This window comes from Pollachius pollachius (genome assembly GCF_949987615.1).
Source record: "Pollachius pollachius genome assembly, chromosome: 3".
NCBI classification, from domain to species: Eukaryota; Metazoa; Chordata; class Actinopteri; order Gadiformes; family Gadidae; genus Pollachius; species Pollachius pollachius.
This window is the reverse complement of record NC_136936.1, coordinates 11,912,371-11,934,609: the sequence shown is the minus strand read 5'-3', so window position 1 is coordinate 11,934,609 and position 22,239 is coordinate 11,912,371. Positions and strand designations below refer to the sequence as shown.

Genomic DNA, 22,239 nt, shown 5'->3' with positions numbered 1-22,239 from the left:
GCCTGACATGATACCATCTATGTGGAACCGCCTTCCCATGTATTTTGAGGGTTTTAAAAAAACTTCTAATAGCCAACTTGTTCAGACAGGTTTTTTTTATTAATACTGGGGTCCTCTTTTCTCTCTACTTGTTTTAACAGCTATATGTATATGTCTGTTCCTTTTCTTTTCATCGTTGTATATTATGGTTTGATGAATCATCTTTTTTTTTGTGATACATCCTTTCTGTTAAGCGCTTTGGAACATTTCATTTGAAAGTTGACATATATATATATATATATATATATATATATATATATATATATATATATATATTAAAAGACTTACCAGTAGATCACCCGCAGTACTTTGGTCGATAGGTGGCGACTCGGCAATGTCTACCATTTGAATACCAGAGAAGAAGACTAACGACGTGACCAAACTTCCGTGTTTGGTTCTGTGGTTTGGTTTGATCCCCATGATTATGAGTAATCCGTTTTCGATATGTTAAAGAAAGATCTACTGCTAACTTTTAAAATTGCAAGCACTCGTGTTCAGTTGAGCCTTTGATTATTTATGATTTTCGTCCTTTGTATCGTTACTTACGCGCTTTAAGGTTTATTTGCGGTTGAATCTTTTTTGGGTTGTATTTTTAAATTTTATATAATAGAATTCTGCTTTATGTATGCCACCGGTGGGGTTTGGTGCCAACTTGGCACCACCAAAGTGTCGCTAAGTTTGGAAACCTTAAAGGCCAGCCCGTCAAGTAAGAAATCTGTAAAGCAGAGCACTGACCCTGAAGGCGTGAAGAAAAAGGTTTTGAAGAAAGTAGGATCGACCAGTACCAGTTTCATTGGTCCCGCATGTCGCCCGGGAAAGAACGCATGTCGCCCGGCTAAGACCGCAAGTCACCCGCCTAAGACCGCAAGTCACCCTTCTAAGACCAAGCCCAAGGGGAAGGATATTGAAGACAGCTTGAATGACTTCTACCAGGAACTGGAGTCTCTGGACTCACCGGACGCTGCTCCGCGTCCCCCGAACAAACAGGCATCGAACCAGGACAGACGCACCAGAAGAGAGCCGCCAAATACAAACCAGAAGAGAAGTTACGATTCCTTCCAATATTCAGGCAACGATCCTAATCGCCAGCAACAACACTGGCAGCCGGATGGCCCGTACAACCACGACAACAAGCGACAACGACCCAGTGAGGATGACTTCTGGCGGCCACATCATCCCCAGATGATGGGTTTTCCGAGACCGCCCCAACGATTCCAACCTCCTCACCCCCGCTTCTCTGGGCCATTCCCAGGCCCACCACCAGGACACTTTGTGCCCCATTGGAACCCCTATGCCCATCCACAGGACTCCCACTTCCAACAAGACCAATTCCTCCCACCCGGCGTGTGTCGTGACCCACAACCTCCGGGCTGTCGACCCAGTCCTCCATCCCATCCGGGTGATGGCCGTTGGGGGGGTTGCAGCGGAGAGCCAGCCTGGCCGCAGAGTTCTGCAGCAGAAACCAAACTGGTCAATTTGCACCAAGAGGACTGCTCCACCAAAGACCCCGACTCTTCATCGTCATCATCATCGTCCTCCTCATTGTCACTGATCTTGATGCGTGGTTTACCGGGATCTGGTAAATCAACGTTTGCTCGGTAAGGAGATGGTGTTTTCTTGTTGTATCCAACACAGTGTGGTGTTAAATTTTGTGTTGTTTAGTAAATATCCCTGACATGGATTACAACAACGGCAGCGAGAACGTGATGAGTGTAAATCCTTTTCAATCCATCATTTTGACAAAACGTGTGTATGCTTAACAGGGAGCTGGTGTGTACTGGGCCCAGTGGGGTGATCCTCAGTACTGATGACTACTTCGCCAACCAGGACGGCTTCACATATGACCCAAGTCTGCTGACCATAGCTCATCAATGGAACCAGAATCGAGGTAAGTGTTCAATATGAGGGCAGGTTCAATGCTAGGCAAAAGATTATTTATAAATCAACACGAAAATATGAGCGATGCAATTCTAGCGATGCTATCCCATTTTGGAACTTGTTTTGCTACTGCATTTGCAAACCATCTATTCATCCCTTTCATTTTCCATGCAAATCAGACATTGATGACAGGAGGTATACAAATAATTAATTAAATAATAAATAAATACTGAGTGAAATCAAATGTTAACGTTTTGGGTTAGGGTTAGGGTCCTTGAACTTACTCAATTGACTAACACAACCAACTCACTCATCTAACTAACTAACCCCTCTCCCCTGGACTTTAACTGATAAAGCCATGCTGTAGGATCCTTAACTAACTAACATAAATTAACCTAACCAAGCTTAGTTTACCTTAACTAACTAACTATATATTTGGTCTCTAGCTGATAAAGCCATAGGACACCTAACTAACTTTTACTAAGTAACATAACTAACTAAATAACTTCAACAACCCTTACTAGCTAAACCCTCTCCCCTGGTCTCTAGTTGATAGAGCCATGCTGTAGGACAATTAACTAACTAACTAACTAACCTTAACTATCTCTCTCTCCCTGGTCTGAAGCGGATGAAGCTATGCAGAAGGGTTGTTCCCCACTGATCATCGACAACACCAACCTGCAGGCATGGGAGATGAAGCCCTACGTCATCATGGTAGGTGGTGCTCTCAGATGCAGACTAGTAGATGAGGACTATAAACAGGGGTGCACTATCTGGTACGCATTTACGCATGCGCGCCCATAATCAGGGAAGCGTAACGTCACTTGTTTCACTACCACGCTTTTGCGTAACTAACCGTCAGGTCATCAAAACAAAACTACGCATGTATCTTGTCTACTTTGGCGTTTCGCCACCTGCAAAGAAATGGCTCCAAGATGGGGAGAACTGCGCAATATCACCTGATTGCCACGTCCGTTACTGTGAGACATTCAATCGCTCCATGGTCAAGCTGCTGCAGTTGTAATTACAAAACGGTGGAGCAAAAAACAGTTCTGTTCTTAAGAAGTTGTGTATTGAAAATGGTTCGTACCTAACACCATCTCCTGGTACTAACCTGAGTAGCTAACTAAAAAAGTTTAGTTAGACCCCACGATACATAGAACTCATCATGTATCCTGTAGGAATCAATTTTTAGGAATAATACCGTCGCCAAATTACATCGTTTTATACCGTAGTTACCAACAGTGATCGGATATTATCGATTGATTGATGGTTTAAAGTGAACTATTCTTCCATTTTGCTTCGAGTACATCATTTTTGCATTGTCAAGGAAACGTTCATAGTTTTATTGCACATCCATGGAATGATACTGACCAAATCAAGATCAAGTTCATCCTTGCTGTGGTATAAACATGTATACGGTACAAGTGTGTTGGGACGGGATCATCATAAGTTGTTTTGTGGTCTACAGGCCCTGGATCGAGGGTACAGAGTCTACTTCCAGGAACCAAACACTCAGTGGAAGTTTGATCCTGTTGAGTTGGAGAAGTGAGTTTTATTTCCAAACGTGGGTGTGTGTATTGAACTGAGATTGTTATGAGAAACATAATTTGCGCCACGTAAGAAAATAAGATGCATTCAGCATATATTAATTGAATATGTGATTAAATAGTTTGAATTTAATACATGTTGATTGATTACTATAATCTGTTTTGGGATTCATCTATTTTTGTGGATTAATTACGCTATTGTTCTACATTTGTATCCTTTATTTTTTCTATATGATTGCCCCTTTTATCCTTATCACATTGACGATTCTCTATATTTAACTTAGGCCTGTCAATCAAACAGAAGCAGGGTTGGACATAGACCAGAGCAGTCGATCAGTAGATCATTCATTGTAACCAGCAGTCTACGGCATGTGTGCTTGTGCATCTTACCACGGTCTGCCACTATTATAGAAGTGAACATATTCCTGAATGTGCTCTAACCCATTTGCTGCCTTGCAACTTGTCTAATATATATGATGTGCAAGCACAGAGAAATCTGTCTAACCCTGCTGGTGTTTGATTGATAATTCTCCTTCACAATTTGAGAACTGAGAAAAGCCAAAGGGCTAATATCTTATTCAGTTTACACCAGATCATTGATTTTCATGGTAATCGTGTATTTGTCTGTGTCCTTTCTGACTCTATCTTCTCCTTTGGCTCATGAGAGAGAAAACATTGCGTCCTAAACACACACACACTTACAAACTGCCTGCATGAAAGTGATCGACTGATCTGTAATTTTCAACCACAAAGCCATAACCCTCCCAACCCTGGCCTGTGTCCCCAGGAGGAACAAACATGGCGTCCCGCAGAAGAAGATCTCCCAGATGTTGGAGCGCTTCTGTTTCCCCATCTCCGTGGAGACCGTCATGATGTCACAAGAGCCACCACACAGCAGCGCCCAGACGCAACACCAACAAAGAAGACCTTAACCAATGTTTAGTTTAAATTTTCTATTCAACGTTTATTATCTGATCAGTAACTACATTTTTACAGTGTTGCTCAGGGTTGCCATGGGATCGAAACGACTATTTTTTACATTGAGTGTTTTAAAGATTTAGTTTAGATTTGCCCTTTTTGGTCTGCGTTGTTTTAGATAATAAACTTTCTTAACCTTTAAAGGTGTAGTGTGTTTAGTGGCATCTAGCGGAACAGACTTGACAGAAATGGATGCAAATATTCATAAGTATGTTTAAAATAGTGTATAACCCCATGGAAAGAACAATCTTGTATTCAATCCTATATAATGAGCCCACTGTATCTACATGGGTTGCAGGTCTTGTTCCACAGAGCCCGCCATGTTGCACCGCTATGTTTTTACAAAAGCCCAGAGTAGGCCAATTGCCCTAGATAGGACGCATCTTAAATGTTAAGCATATTCGCTTTCGAACTTGTAAGCTATGACCTATAGTTGAACAGACTTAAAACCTTATAAATATCAAGTAACCCCTACTTGACACTTGCTACTCTGTTGTAGATGATCACATCATTTTGGAAATCCCTGCTCAACCCTTACGGCCAGCGTTGAATTTCCTCTTTTATTGTCATGGGGGTGTGGGGTTGGTTGCAATCTGCATCCTCGCCGCTTGATGGCACTAAATCTTACACATTGTACCTTTTAAAAATGTGAAAAAGGAAAACATTTTTTTTCTATTAAATTCTTCCACATTTTCCAAACCAGGCTGCGTCAACCCACAATAGAGTAGAGGCAGCTGTTGGCAACAAGACTATTTAAATATTGGATGTTTTTAATCCAGAACAGTCAATTGCATGGGTCATACACTGCTGCTTTCGTATGTTTATGCTACATTCAATGGATCATTTTTGATCATTCAAACTAATTGCTGTATGAAATGTTTTTTAGAAATGGGAAATCTATATTTTTATTTAATCACTTCTAGTATCTTTGGTGATTCTGTCTAAAATAAGAATGTAGGTACTATGTCTATGTATGGTTGAACTCTGTTTCGACCACGGCAAGGCCAGAATATCAGCCTCCTGTCTTCTCTGTGTAACGTTTGGTGGTTCTGCCGTTCAACACCCCGCTGACGTCCAAAGCCTTCATGCAACCTTGAGAAAGACACCCTAACCCTTATCTGCTTCTCAATTAATGTTTCTTTAAAATATTCATTAGCTTTAGATAAAAGAGTTTCCTAACTGACAAAATGTGTCCGTACTGCCCCATGTATCAGCAGTCGAGAAGAGCAGCTGCGTCTAGGTATGAGGGATGCGTTGTTCGTCTCTTCTCCCTCCTCTTCTCTCTGCTCCCCACCTCCCTCTCTGTCTCTCTCTCTCTCCCTCTCTCCTCCATCGGCCCAGTAGGGTATAAATAGCCTGTCAGTGGAAGTGAGCAGCAGACGAAATCGTATTACGTATGATTGAAGGAGGAAAGACCGCATCCTGAAACACACACACACAAGCCCAAACACACAGAGTAGGCCTACATAGACCCCCGCAGAGGCTAATGATCGAGACGCTCCGAAAATAAAACCCATCTTCTATTTATAGTGACAGCCGGAAGCCAATGGGAAACTGCATGGGTGTTTTTAGAACCACAGAATAGCATTACAAAATAATTGTCCAACCGTCACTGGCTATTTTGGCCTTTCATCTCTGCTGAGACTTTCGAAGAGATCATGGGAATCACATTTGATATCAACCAGACCTTTTCTCTGGATGAAGACCCTCTCAGTATTTGCCCTTAAGGAAAAGATAGGGGTAAGGGACTTTGCTCTGTCTCCAGGTAGACCGCAGTCAATGGAGTTCGGAGTGACTCCAATTTTGATTGTACTGTTCTCAATCTGTCCTCAGTGTATGTCATATTAAATATTTGAGGGGGGTGTTTTTGATAACATTTTGTTTGACGTGATATTAGTGGTTGAAGGACAATAACCCCTCATCTTAACCAGTCAATCCCAACCCTGCCCTTAACAAACCATAACCCATAACCCTGAAAACCTAACCGCCTACACCTAACCCTTGTCTCAACTAAATCTAACCGTTAACTCTGAAACCTCTCCCATTGTCACCATTTCCCACACTCAAAGACAACTGTCTCCTGAGTAAATTCACCTTTCTGAATCAACAACTTGTCAACTATTATACATCCATGGTCATAGCTCAGTGAGATATTAACATGCATAGGCATACTACAGCCTAATGTCCGATGATATGTGATTGGGCCAAGCGGCTTTATAAATCGTGTTTAGTGATGGCCACGTGACAACGGCAGCCAATGAACACCACGGTCAGCAGCGGTGGAGCCTGTCCTCAAATAAGCAGAGAGGGGATCCCGAATTGTAGCGTTACCCCGGTCTAATTCCGGTCTCTTACGTTCTAAGAGCTGGGAACGCCAGTTAACACACCCGGAGCGAGAAGAATATGAACATGACAATAATAAAAACAAGCGGGACAAACCAATAAATATAAGGTTCCTACAAAAAATTGGAAAGCGCAATACCCGAAACATAGAACGGATACCCCTCTGCCGGAAGTCTCTCACTCTCTTGCCTCTCGCCGCTAAACCCTTGTCACTGCAAGTCCCGCCCTCTCTCTCGCAAATAACGATCATTTGGAGCATCCCGTACCAGGCGTTCTGTTCTGAGATGAGAACGCCTGGAAACGAGGTTAGTCTTCAAACTACTGATTCATCGCCGGTACAACGTTACCTCAACTGGAAATTACGATTTAGCTTCAACCGGCTTCCCGTCTTGCGTCTACAGTGCTGTTGACGCGCACGACGCAGGTGTGCGGCGCGTCGCTCGGCTGCATCTACGGGAACAAGTTGAGCCGAACAACCCGAGCCGAGGAGACTACACATCATCTGCACCATGCACGGTAGGACCAGGACACCTGACCGGTCGTCAGGAAACGCTGTTTTTAGAGAAGCTGGTGCTTCCTTGAACATGTGTTTAGTTCAATTATTTTGGTTTTAACGCTTCGGTCCTTCACCAACAAGGCACCGGATAAACTTTGACTAGGCTGGTACGGCTGTGTGATGGTGTGTCCTGCCATGTATCGATCTATTGTTACCAACGACCAGTGGGAATTGTACATTTTCGGATCAGGTGTGAGACCGGGTGTCAGGAACGCGCCGCCGTGGACAGTTGACAAACCGGTTCAACGGTCGTCCGTCGGGACCGGTTGGTGGGATGAGACGTTGTAATTTGGGTCGGTAATATTTAAATATGTAAATGTTTTTTTTTTAATTGTAGACCTACACTTTTAACTTGGCATTATTTGCTTTCTAATTATACTACCTGACGGCCATGACCATAACCGACCGCCACCCGGCCCGGATGGGAGTTCTTCCTCACTAAAATCCGGTCCAAATGTCCCGGGAGAAGTGTCCAAGGTGTTCGACTTGAGGGATCAGATGTTGGTTTCTGCTAAACTGTAGTTTGGTAGTAGCCTACGTAGTGTACGGTTATCAACAGCGTTACATAAGCGCTTTTTCTCGAAATAGATTCCAGAGATGAGATGTTTGATTCTCCACAGGGACACACTGGTGCCATGGAGAGGACAAGATGGAGTTTATTTTGTAACTTCGGTGTGTGTGTGTGTGTGTGTGTGTGTGTGTGTGTGTGTGTGTGTGTGTGTGTGTGTGTGTGTGTGTGCGTGTGAAAATGGAATCAAGACTAGAATTCGAATGTCCTCAAGAGATGAGTAGAGTGTGTGTGGGAGGGAGGATTTGTGTGAGTGTATCCTCCCGTGTGTGTGAGAGAGAGAGAGAGAGAGAGAGAGAGAGAGAGAGAGAGAGAGAGAGAGAGAGAGAGAGAGAGAGAGAGAGAGAGAGAGAGAGAGAGAGAGAGAGAGAGAGAGAGAGAGAGAGAGACGTGTGTTGGAGTGTAGGTGAGTGTGCCTTTCCTCTGGCATGTAAGTGAGTTTATCCTGTGTGGGAGTGTGTATGAGAGTTGTTGTCCTCGTGTGTGTGTGTGTGTGTGTGTGTGTGTGTGTGTGTGTGTTTGTGATATTACTATTGTCCCAGCTATAGAATAATGCATGCAAAGGGTTGGTTGTGTTGCTGTGATAAATATAAACAAACCCCCATGAAGGTCACATCATCTGCTTCATTACATTGATTAAACTGCGCTTTGTCAGACGGCGCATGTCTGTGACCGTTCTGGTTATGCAGGGACCATGGGAATGAAGTGTTTGATATATTGTTTTGATATTTCCATCGACACCGCTGAACATGCAGCACTTGTAATAGATTGTTCTCTGAGATCATGAGGGAGTCAGAGGGGAGAGCGAAGGAATGATTTGTCCCAGCACAACATTTGAGCTTGTAGAATGAAGAAGATCATGGGGATGGTGAATGGTGATGATGATGAAGAATACAATGAGCAAAGATAGACCACCATGATTGTCCGCAGTCTTTGAATCACAATTATCTGGAGAACCTTTGGCGTAAAACCAGGATGTCTCTTTCTAAAACAATGAGCTCTTGTCCGTTCCAAACTTTTAACTGCTGCCAGAGGTTATTGTTTTGTAGGACTTTAATAGGCTGGTTCAACGATTGTATTTTTGTCATGAAGAGAGGCGGTGTTTGTGACGCGGAACACCCTGTTAATGTGTGAGTGAGACCAATATCCACCACAACACAGCCATAAATACATGCTGTCGCGGTTACAACAGCATGTAGGAAGGAGGGAGGAAAGGAGGCAAGGAAGGAAGGAGGGAGGGAGAGCGGGAGACGGATAGTCCAAGCTGGATGAGGTAAGATTGATGGTTTGAAACCACAGTCACCATTTGCTACTCCAGGGATGGAGCGTCTCAGCTGGTGTTGCCTGTTGACCTTGTTTTACATTTAATCCCCTTACCCTTCCCCGTCGATGTGTTAATAGACCTGATATGAATTGATTCACTTTTAAAAGTGGCACTCCTTTGACCTCATGTCCTTCCTTCCAAGACTGTCAAGGAAAACAATTTAATTATGTCTTGAACCCTCTGGTTGTTACCTTGTCACAATCCGATGGTTGCATTTCATCTCGTCCTTACTGAATGGTGCAGGTGATCAATACACACGCGTGACTGAAGGAAATTTTCAATAGATAAGCTAAGCTCGAACTCGACAGTCTGTCTATCATTCCAAAAGGAAAAGCTGTTTGTCACCCTGAAGGAGTTTCAGTCACGTGACTAAAGCAAACGGTGACTAGAAGCCGTTTTCCTATAAATAGCCACACAGTTAAGTTTACACTGACCTTCTCCACAAGAAGACGGCCTTCAAGACCAGAACCAGGTGGAGCTGAGGAGAGAGCTGCTTGGGTGTGCTAGAGGAGGAAGGTGAAGGAAAAGTTCCTGGAGGAAGACAGGAGGGAGGTCTGTGATGGTATGAAGACCTTCACGGACTGCAAGCAGAAGAATGGTACTACAACATGTGGAGAGAGAGCTCATCAAACTCTTCTATAACCACTTGGACTGCCCTATCTCAGCTTGTGTTAAAGTCAATATTCAGACTACATATTGAGGTTAACCCAGGTACGTTTCAGTTAGAGAACACGCCCAGCACGTACTGTGTTTGGTGAGTAATAGAAGGTCATGTGACCACCAGTTTGATGTGGTGGTGTTTACATAAATCCACAATCAATGGCGAGTTTGTGTTTTAAAATCCCTCCGTGACCTCCTGGTGGCGCCACTAACAACTGAAGACTCCCATTTTCAGTTGTTGCTAATATAATGTGTGTGTGTGTGTGTGTCTTTCCCCAGGGTTGTCGGGACGGCGAAGGACTGACCCCGCCCTGACCACAGCGGGTGGGGGCGTTACTGCTGCTGCTGCTACATCGTGAGCGTGGATACGACGCTAGCATCATGGAGGCGGCGGCCAGCGCGTTGGAGAGGGAGCACGTCCACCGCGTTTACGACAAAATCGCGCCCTACTTCAACGACAGCCGCTACAAGGCCTGGCCCAAGGTGCGACAGTTCCTTCTGGACCAGCCGCCCGGCAGCCTAGTCGCGGATGTCGGTAGGTTTCACCTTCACTCAATAGCTTAGCATTGTAATAGTTTTTATCTAACATATTTGACCACATAATATACGTTTCATAATGCGCCTTTTTTATACATATTTGCTTGAATTTGATCTCCTATCCAAATAGATTTTTAAGAAAGGTGCTATATATTTATTTGCATATTAACTGTAGAATATGACTGGTATGTGTTGTGGTTTTGATGCTGTGTGTGTCTGTTTGTGTTGGCAGGCTGTGGAAATGGAAAGTACCTTGGAATCAACAAGAAGGTGGTGATCCTGGGCTGTGACGTCTGTTGCCCCCTGGTGGCCTACGCCAGTAGTCAGGGACACGAGGTCCAGGTGTGTGATGGACTGCATCTCCCCTACCGCGATGGGGTCTTCGATGCAGTCCTCTCTATCGCAGGTAAGTGTTTGTGTGTGTGTGTGTGTGTGTGTATGTGTGCGCGTGCGTGCGTGTGTGTGTGTGCGTGTGTGTGTGTGTGTGTGTGTGTGTGTGTGTGTGTGTGTGTGTGTGTGTGTGTGTGTCCACGACAATATTGAGGAAGACACAATTCGGGGGATAATTTATGACTTTGAGTTTAATATTATCATTATTATTAAAGGGGCATATTATGAAAACAACACTTTTCCTGGGCTTTGGGGTGTTGTTTTGGGTCTCTGGTGCTCCCACACGCATACAAACTTTTTAAAAAGTCTGTACAGGATTTTTTGAGTGAGTTTTGGCCGTGAGATTAGATTTAATATTATATAAATACCCATATATAATATTATTATTATATTATATTATATTATATAGATATAGAGCTCCAGGAGTCCGCAAACGGCAACAATCCCTTCTCCTCCATGCTGTCGTTCAGTCTGACAGCTAATTGGTCAATGGGCAGCAGCTCATTTGCATTAAAGCTACAGACACCAGAAACAGAGAATTCTGAAGGGACTGATTCATAGGGGAATAGCGGTAGGCAAGATTTTTATTCCTAAAAGCTATTTCCAGCAAACAGCTTCAAAAACATGTTTTCTGGAACTCATACACTATGTTTACTTGTTGTGAAAACGCCATAATATGTCTCCTTTAAAGATGACTCATAATGACCCCTGGGCAGCAAACAAATATTTAATTTTTTTAGTAAACGCTATAGCCAACAATGACAAATTACAAGGGAAGTGACTCACACTACCCTGCACAATATAGCTTGACGTAATTTTTAAATATGTGAAAATTATACGGTTTAATATGTGAGCATGACACAATGTTTAATTGTTCATTTGCAGTGCCGGATAATGGCAACATTAACCTTCGCGTTTTAAAATTACTTGTGATGAAACTAATCTATCAGACGAAATGAGCAGAAGTCAACAGACTAGATGAGTCGTCATGTGTGAATTGGAGCAGGGGGCGGTGTTGTGTGAAATCTGCACCGCTCCAGATCTAGTGATATTTCCCGATCATCCAGTATAGCTGAGTTGTTAATGAAAGCAGTAATATTTCCAGGAGAGGCACATAAAGGCCTACGTCCAACTGCAATTATCATCTTTTTCAATTATCCTCAAGAATCTGCATTATTTTCCCTGCTCTGTGTCCTAGAACAATCCAGTCCTTTATACATGTTTTTTTTTAATTTATAAGCCATTCAACCCATAAAAGACGATCAATTTGGCACGACACAGATCCTGCTATGCCATGTGTGAAAGGACACAGGGCAGCGATGTTCCAGAGCTTAGTTGCATGTGTGAATTGTGAATTTCTCTTGTAGTGCCTGTTTTTATGATCTGTTATTGTTATCCCAATAATTTACCGGGAACATTGTCTGAAATAGGCTTCACTGACCAGGGACGACAATGAAGTTGTCCCCCCTCCCCCCCCATATGAATCATTTCTAAATGTATACTTTAAAATAAGTTTAATTTAATAGCTCTACTTTTGATATAATTCACACATAAAGCCAACGCAAGCATCCTGCTTGGAGGTCTGAACTGTTGCATAATACATTGGAGTGTTTTACATCTATGCCTATTTTCAGAGAAAGAATGGTGCTACAATTGTAGATGTGTTGCTCTGTAAACTAGGTAAATATGTATAGTCATGGTCTAAAAGTGATTCATTCATATATATATATATATATATATATATATATATATATATATATATATATAAAGCTACTATTAATGGCTGTGTGTCTGTTACATAATTTGATGTATGTTGATGATTTATTATAGTCCCCTCCAGAAAAATTCTGTTTGTGCAGACAAGATGAGATGAAGCTAACATACAAGTTGAGATGAAGCCCTCCTTGACAGTAATCATTCCATCAATTCTTGGCTCCCGGCGGCGAAATTCACTGCCAAAAACACAATCAAGTAACAACGGTTATGGATGCATCATTGGATTGTCAGATGGCTGCTTTTCAAACCACCGATTTGAAAGTGCCCATTGTTAGAAGTAGATCTTTGTGGCCCAAAGCCAAGGTGAAATAGGGTATTGTAGGAATAAGCCAGTTTTTCCCTAATGTCTGATCCAAAAGAGACATGTGGCGGTTAAAAGAATGATATAATATGGGGCAACACAATTTAGTTGTTCATGCCATGTTCTACCACTCCTACAACAAGGGTGTACTAGCATACTGTATCTCATTGTGGTACGCCGGCTTCACATCAGCAGTGAGGAGAGCTCTTCAGAGGGTCATCAAAACCCTTCAGAATATCATCAGCTGCCCTCAGCTACCTGGAAAACAGCACTTTCCAAGATGCTCATTGTCTTTTAGGGCAAACATATAGGATCCGGAAAAAACAATTTTATTTATTTAAATTTGCAACAAATTCATTCGAACAATAATATGTTTTTGTGCAACATATTTCATTATTGAAATTCCTTTACTTATTTGTGTTTCTGGCTGTGGATGTCTGTTTACTGAAGCTGTTTTTTGTATTTGGTGTTTCCCTGTGTCTTTAATGCACTGTTCAGGTAGAGCTCTCCCAATTTCATTGTATTCTGTACAATGACCAAGGCGTTCTATTCTATGGCTTTCAAAGTAATCTTTCAAATCGATCCTAAACATTTAAATCCTTTAATTTTTCCGTGCTATGCAGTCATCCACCACCTGTCCACCATGGAGCGTCGCGTGCGGGCCATCCGGGAGATGGCACGCTGCCTCCGGGACGGCGGTCGCATCATGATCTATGTCTGGGCGCTGGAGCAGAAGTACCGCAAGTTCGAGAAGCAGGACATCTTCGTCCCCTGGAACCCAGACCCTCCCCTCACCCAGCGGCCAATGAGGGACGGCGCTCAGAGTGTGGGTGACGCCCACACCGGCAGCGATGCCCACAGGAAGGTGAGGAGCACGTCGTCAGTGGCGGAGGTGCGCCAGCAGAAAAGCCCCAGGCTGTGGTTCTTCTCCCGCTCGCTGGACTCGGTCTTCGACTTCGGCAGCCTGTCGGTCTCGCACTCGTCATCGAGGGAATTGAGCGTCTCCGTGGCGACGCCCGGCGTCGGCATGGTCTCTCGGGGGCGGGGCCTCATGAGGCAGGTGTCCAGCTTTTTCTTGCCATCTGCCCTCAGTGCCAGCCTGGAGGAGGACGTGTTCGAGGAGCTGAGTGACCTCCAAGGGGATCAACAGGAGGGTGGCAGGAGGGAGACGGCGAGTGACGTCCCATCACCGCCGCCGCCAGCAGCAGCGATAGTGTCAAAGTACGGGTCTCTGCCCCTGCCCGACATGGTCCCGGCGAGCAAGGGGGGCGGGGAGGTGGGCGGAGAAGAGAGTGGAAGTGGAAGTGGCGAACAGGGGGGAGGGGAGAGCCCTGAGGAGGAGGAGGAGGAGGAAGGGGGTCTGACCTTGAGCGGGGCGTCCTGTCTGAGGTACTACCACGTGTTCAGGGAGGGGGAGCTGGCCGAGCTGATAGAGAAACACGTGGAGGAGCTTCACGTCATCGCCTCCTACTTTGACCACGCCAACTGGTGCGTCGTGGCCGAGAAGATTCAGGTGTGGAAGATCTGATTTTAAACTAGATGTTTCTTTTGTTGCATTCATTCTGCCTCACCGTCCGACAGACTAGATAGTGTCAACAGTTCCACAGCAAACTGAATTCCCCTTCACTTATGCCATGCTATGTTCTTAGTAATAACAAAACAATCATACTTGATTTATTTTAATTTAATTTATTAGCCAGAATTCTGCCTCATTAAAAAGCACAAAGAACGGCCCATGGTTCAACTTTTGTTTGAAAGCAGCACTTTCAAAGACTTATAGAAATATGACGAATACAAATAAGTAATGGCTCCACTTGACTCCGGTTATCATGACAGAACTTTGGGTTGCCTACATTTGGACTTATTACAGCTGTATTTGTCGTGTGGCTTCAAATGGCAAATACTTTTATCGACTTATAAGCAGTATCTAAAGTATTCAGTTTCCTTTCAAAGTGCAAATGTTTACTATCGTTTTGCTGTACAATTTTTGCGCAAACAAATTTTATATGTGTGTTATAGGGTTAGTATTTCAGAAATAAAATACTCATTTCGTTCAAAGGATTTTTTTGTTAGCCAAAGAGGACTTCCTGTGATTTTAGCGCTTCCATTTGGTCTTAAAAGGCTTCTAGAGATGTGGATTTTAGTAGGAAATTAAAATTGCTACTTACATTTTCTCTGCCTATTCATAAAAATGCACTTGGGTTGCATGTCTTGTGAACATGAGAAGCCAACTTTCTTTATAGGATCTTAGAAAGTTGTATGTGTTCACCAACCAATGAGTATCTTCCGAAACATCTGTGTAACCTGGTTCCTAAACTTCAGAAAAACCATCACCAGTCCTGCTTGATGTTGCTGTCGGTGATTTGCGTGTTTGTGATTTGTCCCATGTTGCCTATCTCAACTTAAACATTGCAACTTAAACTAAGCAATTAGCGTGTTCTCGACTGCCTCATTTACTGTGAAAAAACATTGCATTGCGATGCAAGTGTCCCTGCTTGCCAATGGTCAGTCGATGACTTCCTGGCTGCGTACTGTTCGGCTGTTCGGATTGGGCCATGGGCCAGAGGCCACGCCCACAGCAGTACAGCCTGCCTTGACCAACTGTGATGAATCTCTTGTGGAAGTGACGTCTGTGTCTGTTTTTATGTTAATAAATTGTGTCCGATGTTTTAATGATTTATTTTATTTCCTCAAAAGCCCTCAAGACGGACGGCGAACACAAAGGATCTGCAAAATATACACATACGCACATAACTTGGACACACCCTCGGGGCTCCCCTTCGTAGATTTCTACATTCCACATTCTTTCCAAACCTACAACAGAAAACATTGCAGTTCATACCTAGACTGATTGAGGAAAAAATATATACGATTTAAAAAGGGTATACAGTATATCGTCATAAATGTTATATTCTGTAAGATAGTGTACCTGTGTCGCTGCTCTGTGTACGATGGAGTGTCTGACGGCTAACTTGTCGACATCGCTGGCATAGCCACCACCTATGACGGTTGCTATGGGAATGCCTCTTGCCACCACAGTCTTCAGAACATAAAGATCTCGCTGATACAACCCTGAGGAGAACCCTGAACGTTAAGCTTAACCTTACTGCAGCTAGACGTATGACGAACCTCTCCAAACACAGTTCTTTAATACAGAATTATTTACAAAGGAGGCTCAACTCTATGTTTCCCAAAATGTATGATCCTGCCTACCCACCTGTGTCGGTGAGTCTGAGTCTTCCCAGGTCGTCTTCAGTGTGAGGGTCAACGCCGGCGTCGTACAGCACCAGGTCAGGGCGAAACGAGTCCAGCAGCCCAGGTAGGTGTGCCTCAACTAGAACATGCAGTTAAAAGGATTTAAAATACAGAGTTAAGAATTCAAATACGGTTTTAGAATAAAGAATGCAGAATTCTAAATACAGGTGTCTGAATTCTAAATATGTTATTTATAACATGGACTTGCACTATGTACCTTCTACATCTATTTACTCCATTATAAAAAAATCAGCTGGAATGTTTCTCAAGAATAATAAGGTGCCAATCAATGAGTCAATCCATCCGGGGAATTTATCTCTATAAATCGTTATTTAGCAGAATTTGCAGATCTTCTTTAAACATGTATTTCTGTGTGTTAAAAGTGATTGTGCTGTTCCAAAGAATTTGTTTTAAGTATTTGGTTCCTCTTTAGAAGTTAAACGTGGTATATCACATCATAGAGCCCTGCTAACCGAAAAAGGAAAGCTTTCTTACCTGTGGAGAGATACTGCCTGTCTTCAGTTCCGTCTGGCAGACTGACATCCAGGTCGCTCCGTTGTTTATGCAGGGGAAAGTTTTTCTCGCCGTGAATTGAAAACGTGAAAACCCCTGGCTCGTCTTTAAAAATAAACGCAGTGCCATCGCCCTGTTGGGAGTCAGAGCTTAGCTTACAATTCAAGATGCAAGACTCACTTTAGTTTCTACCACTTAAGTTATTGCTCTAAAACAAGCTTTAATTCCTGAATTTTATGCCTAGAATTAAAAAAAAGATGCATTGTTTAAAGATTGCTTGGATTTTATTCCTCTTAAATGTAACGTTAATGCTGGTGGTGAGGGCAAATGACAGTGTCCTAATGTCCCTATTCCCATTTTGAGTACAGTCAACCAAACAGGGCGTACCATCAATACAAATATACACTACTCCCCAAACACAACAGGGGGAAGAAAATCAAGGTGGAGTCACCTGATGGACATCCAGGTCCACGATGAGCACCTTCCTACCAGCGGTAGAGGATGAGGAGGGGCATGAAGAGGAGTTCCTCAGGTACTGTGCGGTGACCGCTAGGTCGTTGATCAGACAGAACCCTGAGCCATGGTCCGGGTAGGCGTGGTGTGTCCCCCCCGCCGTGCTGCAAGCCAAGCCGCGCTCCAAAGCCACCTCCGCTGCCAGCAACGTACCGCCTACACACGGATGGTTTCTGTTTGAAATGACTTTTTGGACCACAGCCTAAATATAAAACTATACTATCGGAAAAAAAGGAGAGGGAACGCGAGACGGGCATTGAGAGTGGGCGATGGGAGAAAGAACCAGAATCAATAGACTCCCTACTTTCATTCATTGGTATCAGATGTCATTCTCACCGGTTTCATAGCGACAGCGTCTCACTAGTCCTTTGCTCCAGGGAAGCCCGGTTCGTCTCTGGGCTTTCTCTTCTACCTTACCGTTTACAAAATTCTTCACGTATTCCGTAGTATGTACACAGTTCAGTATTTCCTCAGATACTAGCTCAGGTGTCCAAACCTAGGGGAATATTTGATTTGAATATTTTATATTTTATATATATATATATATATATATATATATATATATATATATATATATATATATATATAAAATCACATCATATAAACAATGCAATATAGAAACATTTGCTTATTTACAAAGATTTAAGGCAAGTTAATCAGTAAGATGCCGCCAATATGTGATTCATATATTATCTATCAAGAACCTGGACAATATCACCTGCTGTTCTGAGACGATTTGGTCTTTGAGGAGGCAGTGCAGGACCCGGGGAAACTTTCCCATCGGGAACCTGTGGTCGGTTGGGAGGTCACACACATACCTGCTGTGGTGGACCACTGGAAGTCCTCTTGAGTCAGCACTCACCTGGAAAGTGAAGGTGTGTAGTTAATATAGTCTGAAAATATGAGCTTTATTATAACAGAGCGTAACAATTTAGTGAATATAGTATATAGCAGTGGATAAAGAAGACAGCTGACTATCCGGATAGGGAGAGAAATACAACACAATATCTATGTAATATGTCAACAACGCAATTTATCGCTGTGTTCGCCACCGTAAAAAGGTACATGGCTTAATTGTCAAGACTGTTAAATGGTAAATTACAATGTATCTGTACAAAACTAAACATACTCTGGTATTTACTCAAAGAATCTTACTTTCTCTGCGTGGAAGGCTCTGCATGTGGATGCAAACGTGGGTTTCTTTGAGAAACTGGGTAAGATCTGCCTCATGTAAGTGGTCATCATCTCTGTTTAGATCTCTGTTGAATAGATATTTGTTTACATCACAGCATGGGGCCCACGGTCACGTCTCTTCTTCTGTTTGTTACCAACTCTAAACGTCATGACATCACCTCCCCCTGGTGTCAAGGAGTGATCAGTGACGATAACATATCTTTACCGAATTTCAATTCGGTGCAACAAATATCAAGTCTTTCATAGTATAACTAAAGTGGAGATTTTATATGCATTAGGGTTTTACATTTCAAATGATGACGGTTCTTGGTTATCCTGATCGTGGTCGGCGCCCGGTTGCGGTTCCAGAGAGAGGCCGCGTGCTGCTCAATCATAGCTCAATCACGCTGTCGCGCGCCGCTGATGGATGTTCTCCTCAGCGCGAGAGATTTACGGCCGCTTCCCATTAAAACGCCACCGTGTTAACTGACGAGATGATGGAGAGAGACGGTCTAAGGTAGACAAGATATTCATCTAGTGTTTCTCTTACTTTGAGGATCTATTATAATGTTTATTTCTGTTATTTTCAGAGTGTTTTATGTCTAAGTAAGTTTGGTGCATTCTTCTATGTATATATATATATAGACCTACAATTGTGTTATCTTCATGAATATATTTAAAAACATAACATAGGCCAATACAAACGTATACAAATTGAAAACATGTCTGTCATGTCATGTTTGTGACTTTGATAAGGTTGTTTTTAATAATCACAACATAGTCCTATGCTAAAAAGTGAATCGTTTTGCTTAATTTCTTTGATATTACATTGACTTTGAATTGGACTACGTCAACCTAGAAAGATGAAGGACAACAGTCAACCTCTCCTGCGTTACCCCCTTCCCTCTGGTCACTCCCAGACCCTCAATATTTATAAATGATAAGTATGATCTCAGTAAATAAAATAAGATAATTAATTTGGTATGTTCTTTTATCAAGAAGAGAAAAACCCTCCATAAAGTCACCATTAAAAGCAGCTACTGTACTGTACTCACTGAACTATTGTGTTTATAGTGCATATAGTGGTTATCAGAACTAAGTGTGTGTGTGTGTGTGTGTGTGTGTGTGTGTGTGTGTGTGCGTGTGTGTGTGTGTGTGTGTGTGTGTGTGTGTGTGTGTGTTTGAGAGAGAGTGAGCGATTGAGAGAGACAGATAGATGTTTATGTGTGAGAGAGAGAGAGATAAAGAGAGACGTGCATGTGGGATGGGGGGTTGAGCGGTGGATGGGTTCGTGTCTACATCATGTATTTTTTAACACTATAGAGAGGAGGGTGGATTTTTGAATCAAACCTGTCATTCAGAAATACCTGTCAATAACACACACACACACACACACACACACACACACACACACACACACACACACACACACACACTCACACACATACATGGAGCAAGCGGAAGGAATTTGCCGCATGTTAGTGAGGGTTGTTGGAGCGTGTTACAGCAGGTGAGGTGGCGGCTGTGTTGTCATAGAGAATTAATTTGCAGTTGTTGTGGATGTGATGTGTCAGACAGTGTCTTAGTATTTATATAGAAAACGCAAAAAAAGGCTGTCCCCTGGTCATACAAACAGACCGACACACGATGATAGACTAAACTGAATCCCAGCGTTGTAATTTAGTGTCATTACAGTAAATACAGCCCTACGCGCGGCGTCTCCTCTGTCCATTGTGAGCCGAGTGTGCTCTCGGTCAGGTCATGCCTCGTTCGAGGGTTTAGAGAATGGAAACAAACATGACCTGTTATCAGCGCGTGCCGTCAACAGATGATGAAAATGAATAGACACCAGACACCATGGACTGGCAGCAAATGTCGGACGCCGGGCCAATGTTTTAACTCTTGATTGCTGTTTCTTTACAATGTAACTATTGTATCTGTTAAAGGCAATGGTTTTACTTGAATATGTTTTTGAATTCATGATGCTTGACAGAGTGACAAATTTGACAAGCGGACAATAAATCGAGAATCCTCACATCTGTCATTCCAGTCTTTTAAAAGACAATGAAGATAACATTGGTAGTGGTATGGATTTGTTTATGGTTTTCCAATGAATAACTGATAGTAAGTATAGATCCAAGCTTGTATGGGTTATAATGAAAGCATTGTGGTGTTAAGTCAAGTTCAATTCAGTAGCGAAAACAGTAACTTCAGGGGATTGATAGATGAAGATGGTAATGTTTCTTTGCAATGTACAACATGTGAAGGTAGGTTAGAGGTGACTGTGTCTCTCTCTCTGTGTGTGTGTGTGTGTGTGTGTGTGTGTGTGTGTGTGTGTGTGTGTGTGTGTGTGTGTGTGTATGTGTGTGTGTGTGTGTTAAGCTAGCAGGCGTCTCCTACACCATGCTGTTATGCAGGTGCATGTTGCTGCAGCATTATTTGGCTCTGTCCCCTCTCCATACCAGAAACAGTTGACCTTGATAAACATAGCTTTCACCCTTAGTTTAAGATATTTGTTCCAGTCCCCTTACATTCAAGATACCTCACATTCAGACACATGTGCAAGTTCCCTCACATTCCGAAATATGTTCCAGTCCTCTCACAAGCAGATATGTGTTCCAGTCCTCTCACATTCAGATACGTGGTTAAGTCTTGATTCACTCCCCTTATGTTAAGGTTATTTGGTTTAGTCCTCTCGCATTCCAAATGGTTCCAGTCCCCTCACATTCAAATATATGTTCCAGTCCCCTCACATTCAGGTATGGGGTTTAGTCTTTGTATATTCAATCATATGTTACCCAAATGTTTCACTCCCCTTATGTTTAGATATATGGTTTAGTCCCCACACATTTAGATATGTTTTCCAGTCCCCTGCCATTCAGATAACAGGTTAAGTCCCCTTATATCCATCCCAATACAATCCAATAGTCTCCATACTCTTTATTAAGTAATGGCCATCCCTCTCTTATAATCATTAATGTAGTTCTGTCTCCTCATATTTTTCAGGCCCTAACATTAGCCCCCATATATAGTTTGAGTACATAACACAACGTAATATCCAAATTGCCATTCAAACGTCGACAACCTGAAATTGGGTCCGGAGTGTATCTTGCTATGTGACTTCTTATTCAAGTAGAACATGATATTGGATATTCCTGGAATTGATTGGCTATAGCAATTATTTACCCCCTATGTGTTATAGCTGCACATTTCATAGTATATCGGGACATTTTCTTTACACAACAACATATTCATATCCCCCTTCGACAGGCTTGTGGTCGCTGCCAGCCATGGTTGTCATGTTGTTTCACTCTTATTCTTTTAAAACAAAACACACTTTGGCACTGCAAGATGAGGTCTGAACTGGAATGAACCACATCCAGCTGGATTACTGTCAGATGTCTGTCAACAGTTATGGGTTAGGTTGCAAAAGGCAAATACAATTTTCCCTACAGTGAAATGGGAAACTAGGATATTTGGGGGGGCCGTTGTGAGGAGTTAAATATCTCCCTGGAGCTTGTGTCAATACATTGCCAAAGAGAAAGGAATATGTCAACTATGCGAGGTATGCAGACTATGCGACCGAAATGGGAGAACTTTATCGGACTGTATGCAATGTGACCCAGCAATTCAAATAACTGCAACTTTATTTGAAAGTTCTGTATTCCTGTTTGACGAGTTGCACCAATAGTTCATAGCTGATTTTATGAAGCCTGCGATGGGTCCGCTGGCATTCTTCTGGGATGGGTCACGACCCCTGGGATGACCTCTGTAATGACCCCTGTTGATCAGGGCTGTAGACTGATTTCAACTGTGACATACACACACATATGCTGTTTGTGTGTGTGTGTGTTCAGCGTTATTGTACTGTACACCTGATATCCT

The 22,239-nt window shown here is 42.9% G+C and overlaps 3 protein-coding genes across 3 annotated transcripts; 2 read left to right on the top strand and 1 right to left on the bottom strand.

The window, feature by feature from the left end:
* The first annotated feature begins 435 nt into the window (after positions 1-435).
* On the top strand, positions 436-4,746 carry n4bp2l2 (NEDD4 binding protein 2-like 2). Its single transcript, XM_079731802.1, has 5 exons — positions 436-1,637; positions 1,803-1,927; positions 2,543-2,631; positions 3,389-3,465; positions 4,255-4,746. The coding sequence occupies exons 1-5, from the start codon at positions 661-663 to the stop codon at positions 4,397-4,399; spliced, it is 1,413 nt and encodes a 470-aa protein (XP_079587928.1). The 5' UTR covers positions 436-660; the 3' UTR covers positions 4,400-4,746.
* A 2,417-nt stretch (positions 4,747-7,163) lies between these two features.
* trmt9b (tRNA methyltransferase 9B) lies at positions 7,164-14,464 on the top strand. Its single transcript, XM_079732416.1, has 4 exons — positions 7,164-7,304; positions 10,176-10,431; positions 10,666-10,839; positions 13,524-14,464. Exons 2-4 carry the CDS (start codon positions 10,278-10,280, stop codon positions 14,426-14,428), a joined length of 1,233 nt encoding a protein of 410 aa, XP_079588542.1. The 5' UTR covers positions 7,164-7,304; positions 10,176-10,277; the 3' UTR covers positions 14,429-14,464.
* Positions 14,465-14,480: 16 nt separating this feature from the next.
* Positions 14,481-18,465, bottom strand: hdac12 (histone deacetylase 12). Its single transcript, XM_079732417.1, has 8 exons — positions 18,337-18,465; positions 17,900-18,043; positions 17,518-17,677; positions 17,120-17,337; positions 16,651-16,801; positions 16,118-16,234; positions 15,830-15,972; positions 14,481-15,714 (listed from the first exon to the last, which is right to left on the bottom strand). The coding sequence occupies exons 1-8, from the start codon at positions 18,424-18,426 to the stop codon at positions 15,691-15,693; spliced, it is 1,047 nt and encodes a 348-aa protein (XP_079588543.1). The 5' UTR covers positions 18,427-18,465; the 3' UTR covers positions 14,481-15,690.
* Positions 18,466-22,239: the final 3,774 nt, after the last annotated feature.

Bases quoted from the DNA above. Each gene is read 5' to 3' on its own strand.
- n4bp2l2 (XM_079731802.1), top strand. From the start codon at position 661: ATGTATGCCACCGGTGGGGTTTGGTGCCAACTTGGCACCACCAAAGTG. The intron at 1,638-1,802 runs GTAAGGAGATGG...TATGCTTAACAG, and splicing joins GGTAAATCAACGTTTGCTCG to GGAGCTGGTGTGTACTGGGC. The intron at 1,928-2,542 runs GTAAGTGTTCAA...CCTGGTCTGAAG, and splicing joins TCAATGGAACCAGAATCGAG to CGGATGAAGCTATGCAGAAG.
- hdac12 (XM_079732417.1), bottom strand. From the start codon at position 18,426: ATGATGACCACTTACATGAGGCAGATCTTACCCAGTTTCTCAAAGAAA. The intron at 17,338-17,517 runs GTGAGAATGACA...ATCCGTGTGTAG, and splicing joins ACGCTGTCGCTATGAAACCG to GCGGTACGTTGCTGGCAGCG. The intron at 15,973-16,117 runs GTGGGTAGGCAG...GGTTCTCCTCAG, and splicing joins ACTCAGACTCACCGACACAG to GGTTGTATCAGCGAGATCTT.
- trmt9b (XM_079732416.1), top strand. From the start codon at position 10,278: ATGGAGGCGGCGGCCAGCGCGTTGGAGAGGGAGCACGTCCACCGCGTT. The intron at 10,432-10,665 runs GTAGGTTTCACC...TTGTGTTGGCAG, and splicing joins CAGCCTAGTCGCGGATGTCG to GCTGTGGAAATGGAAAGTAC. The intron at 10,840-13,523 runs GTAAGTGTTTGT...CGTGCTATGCAG, and splicing joins TGCAGTCCTCTCTATCGCAG to TCATCCACCACCTGTCCACC.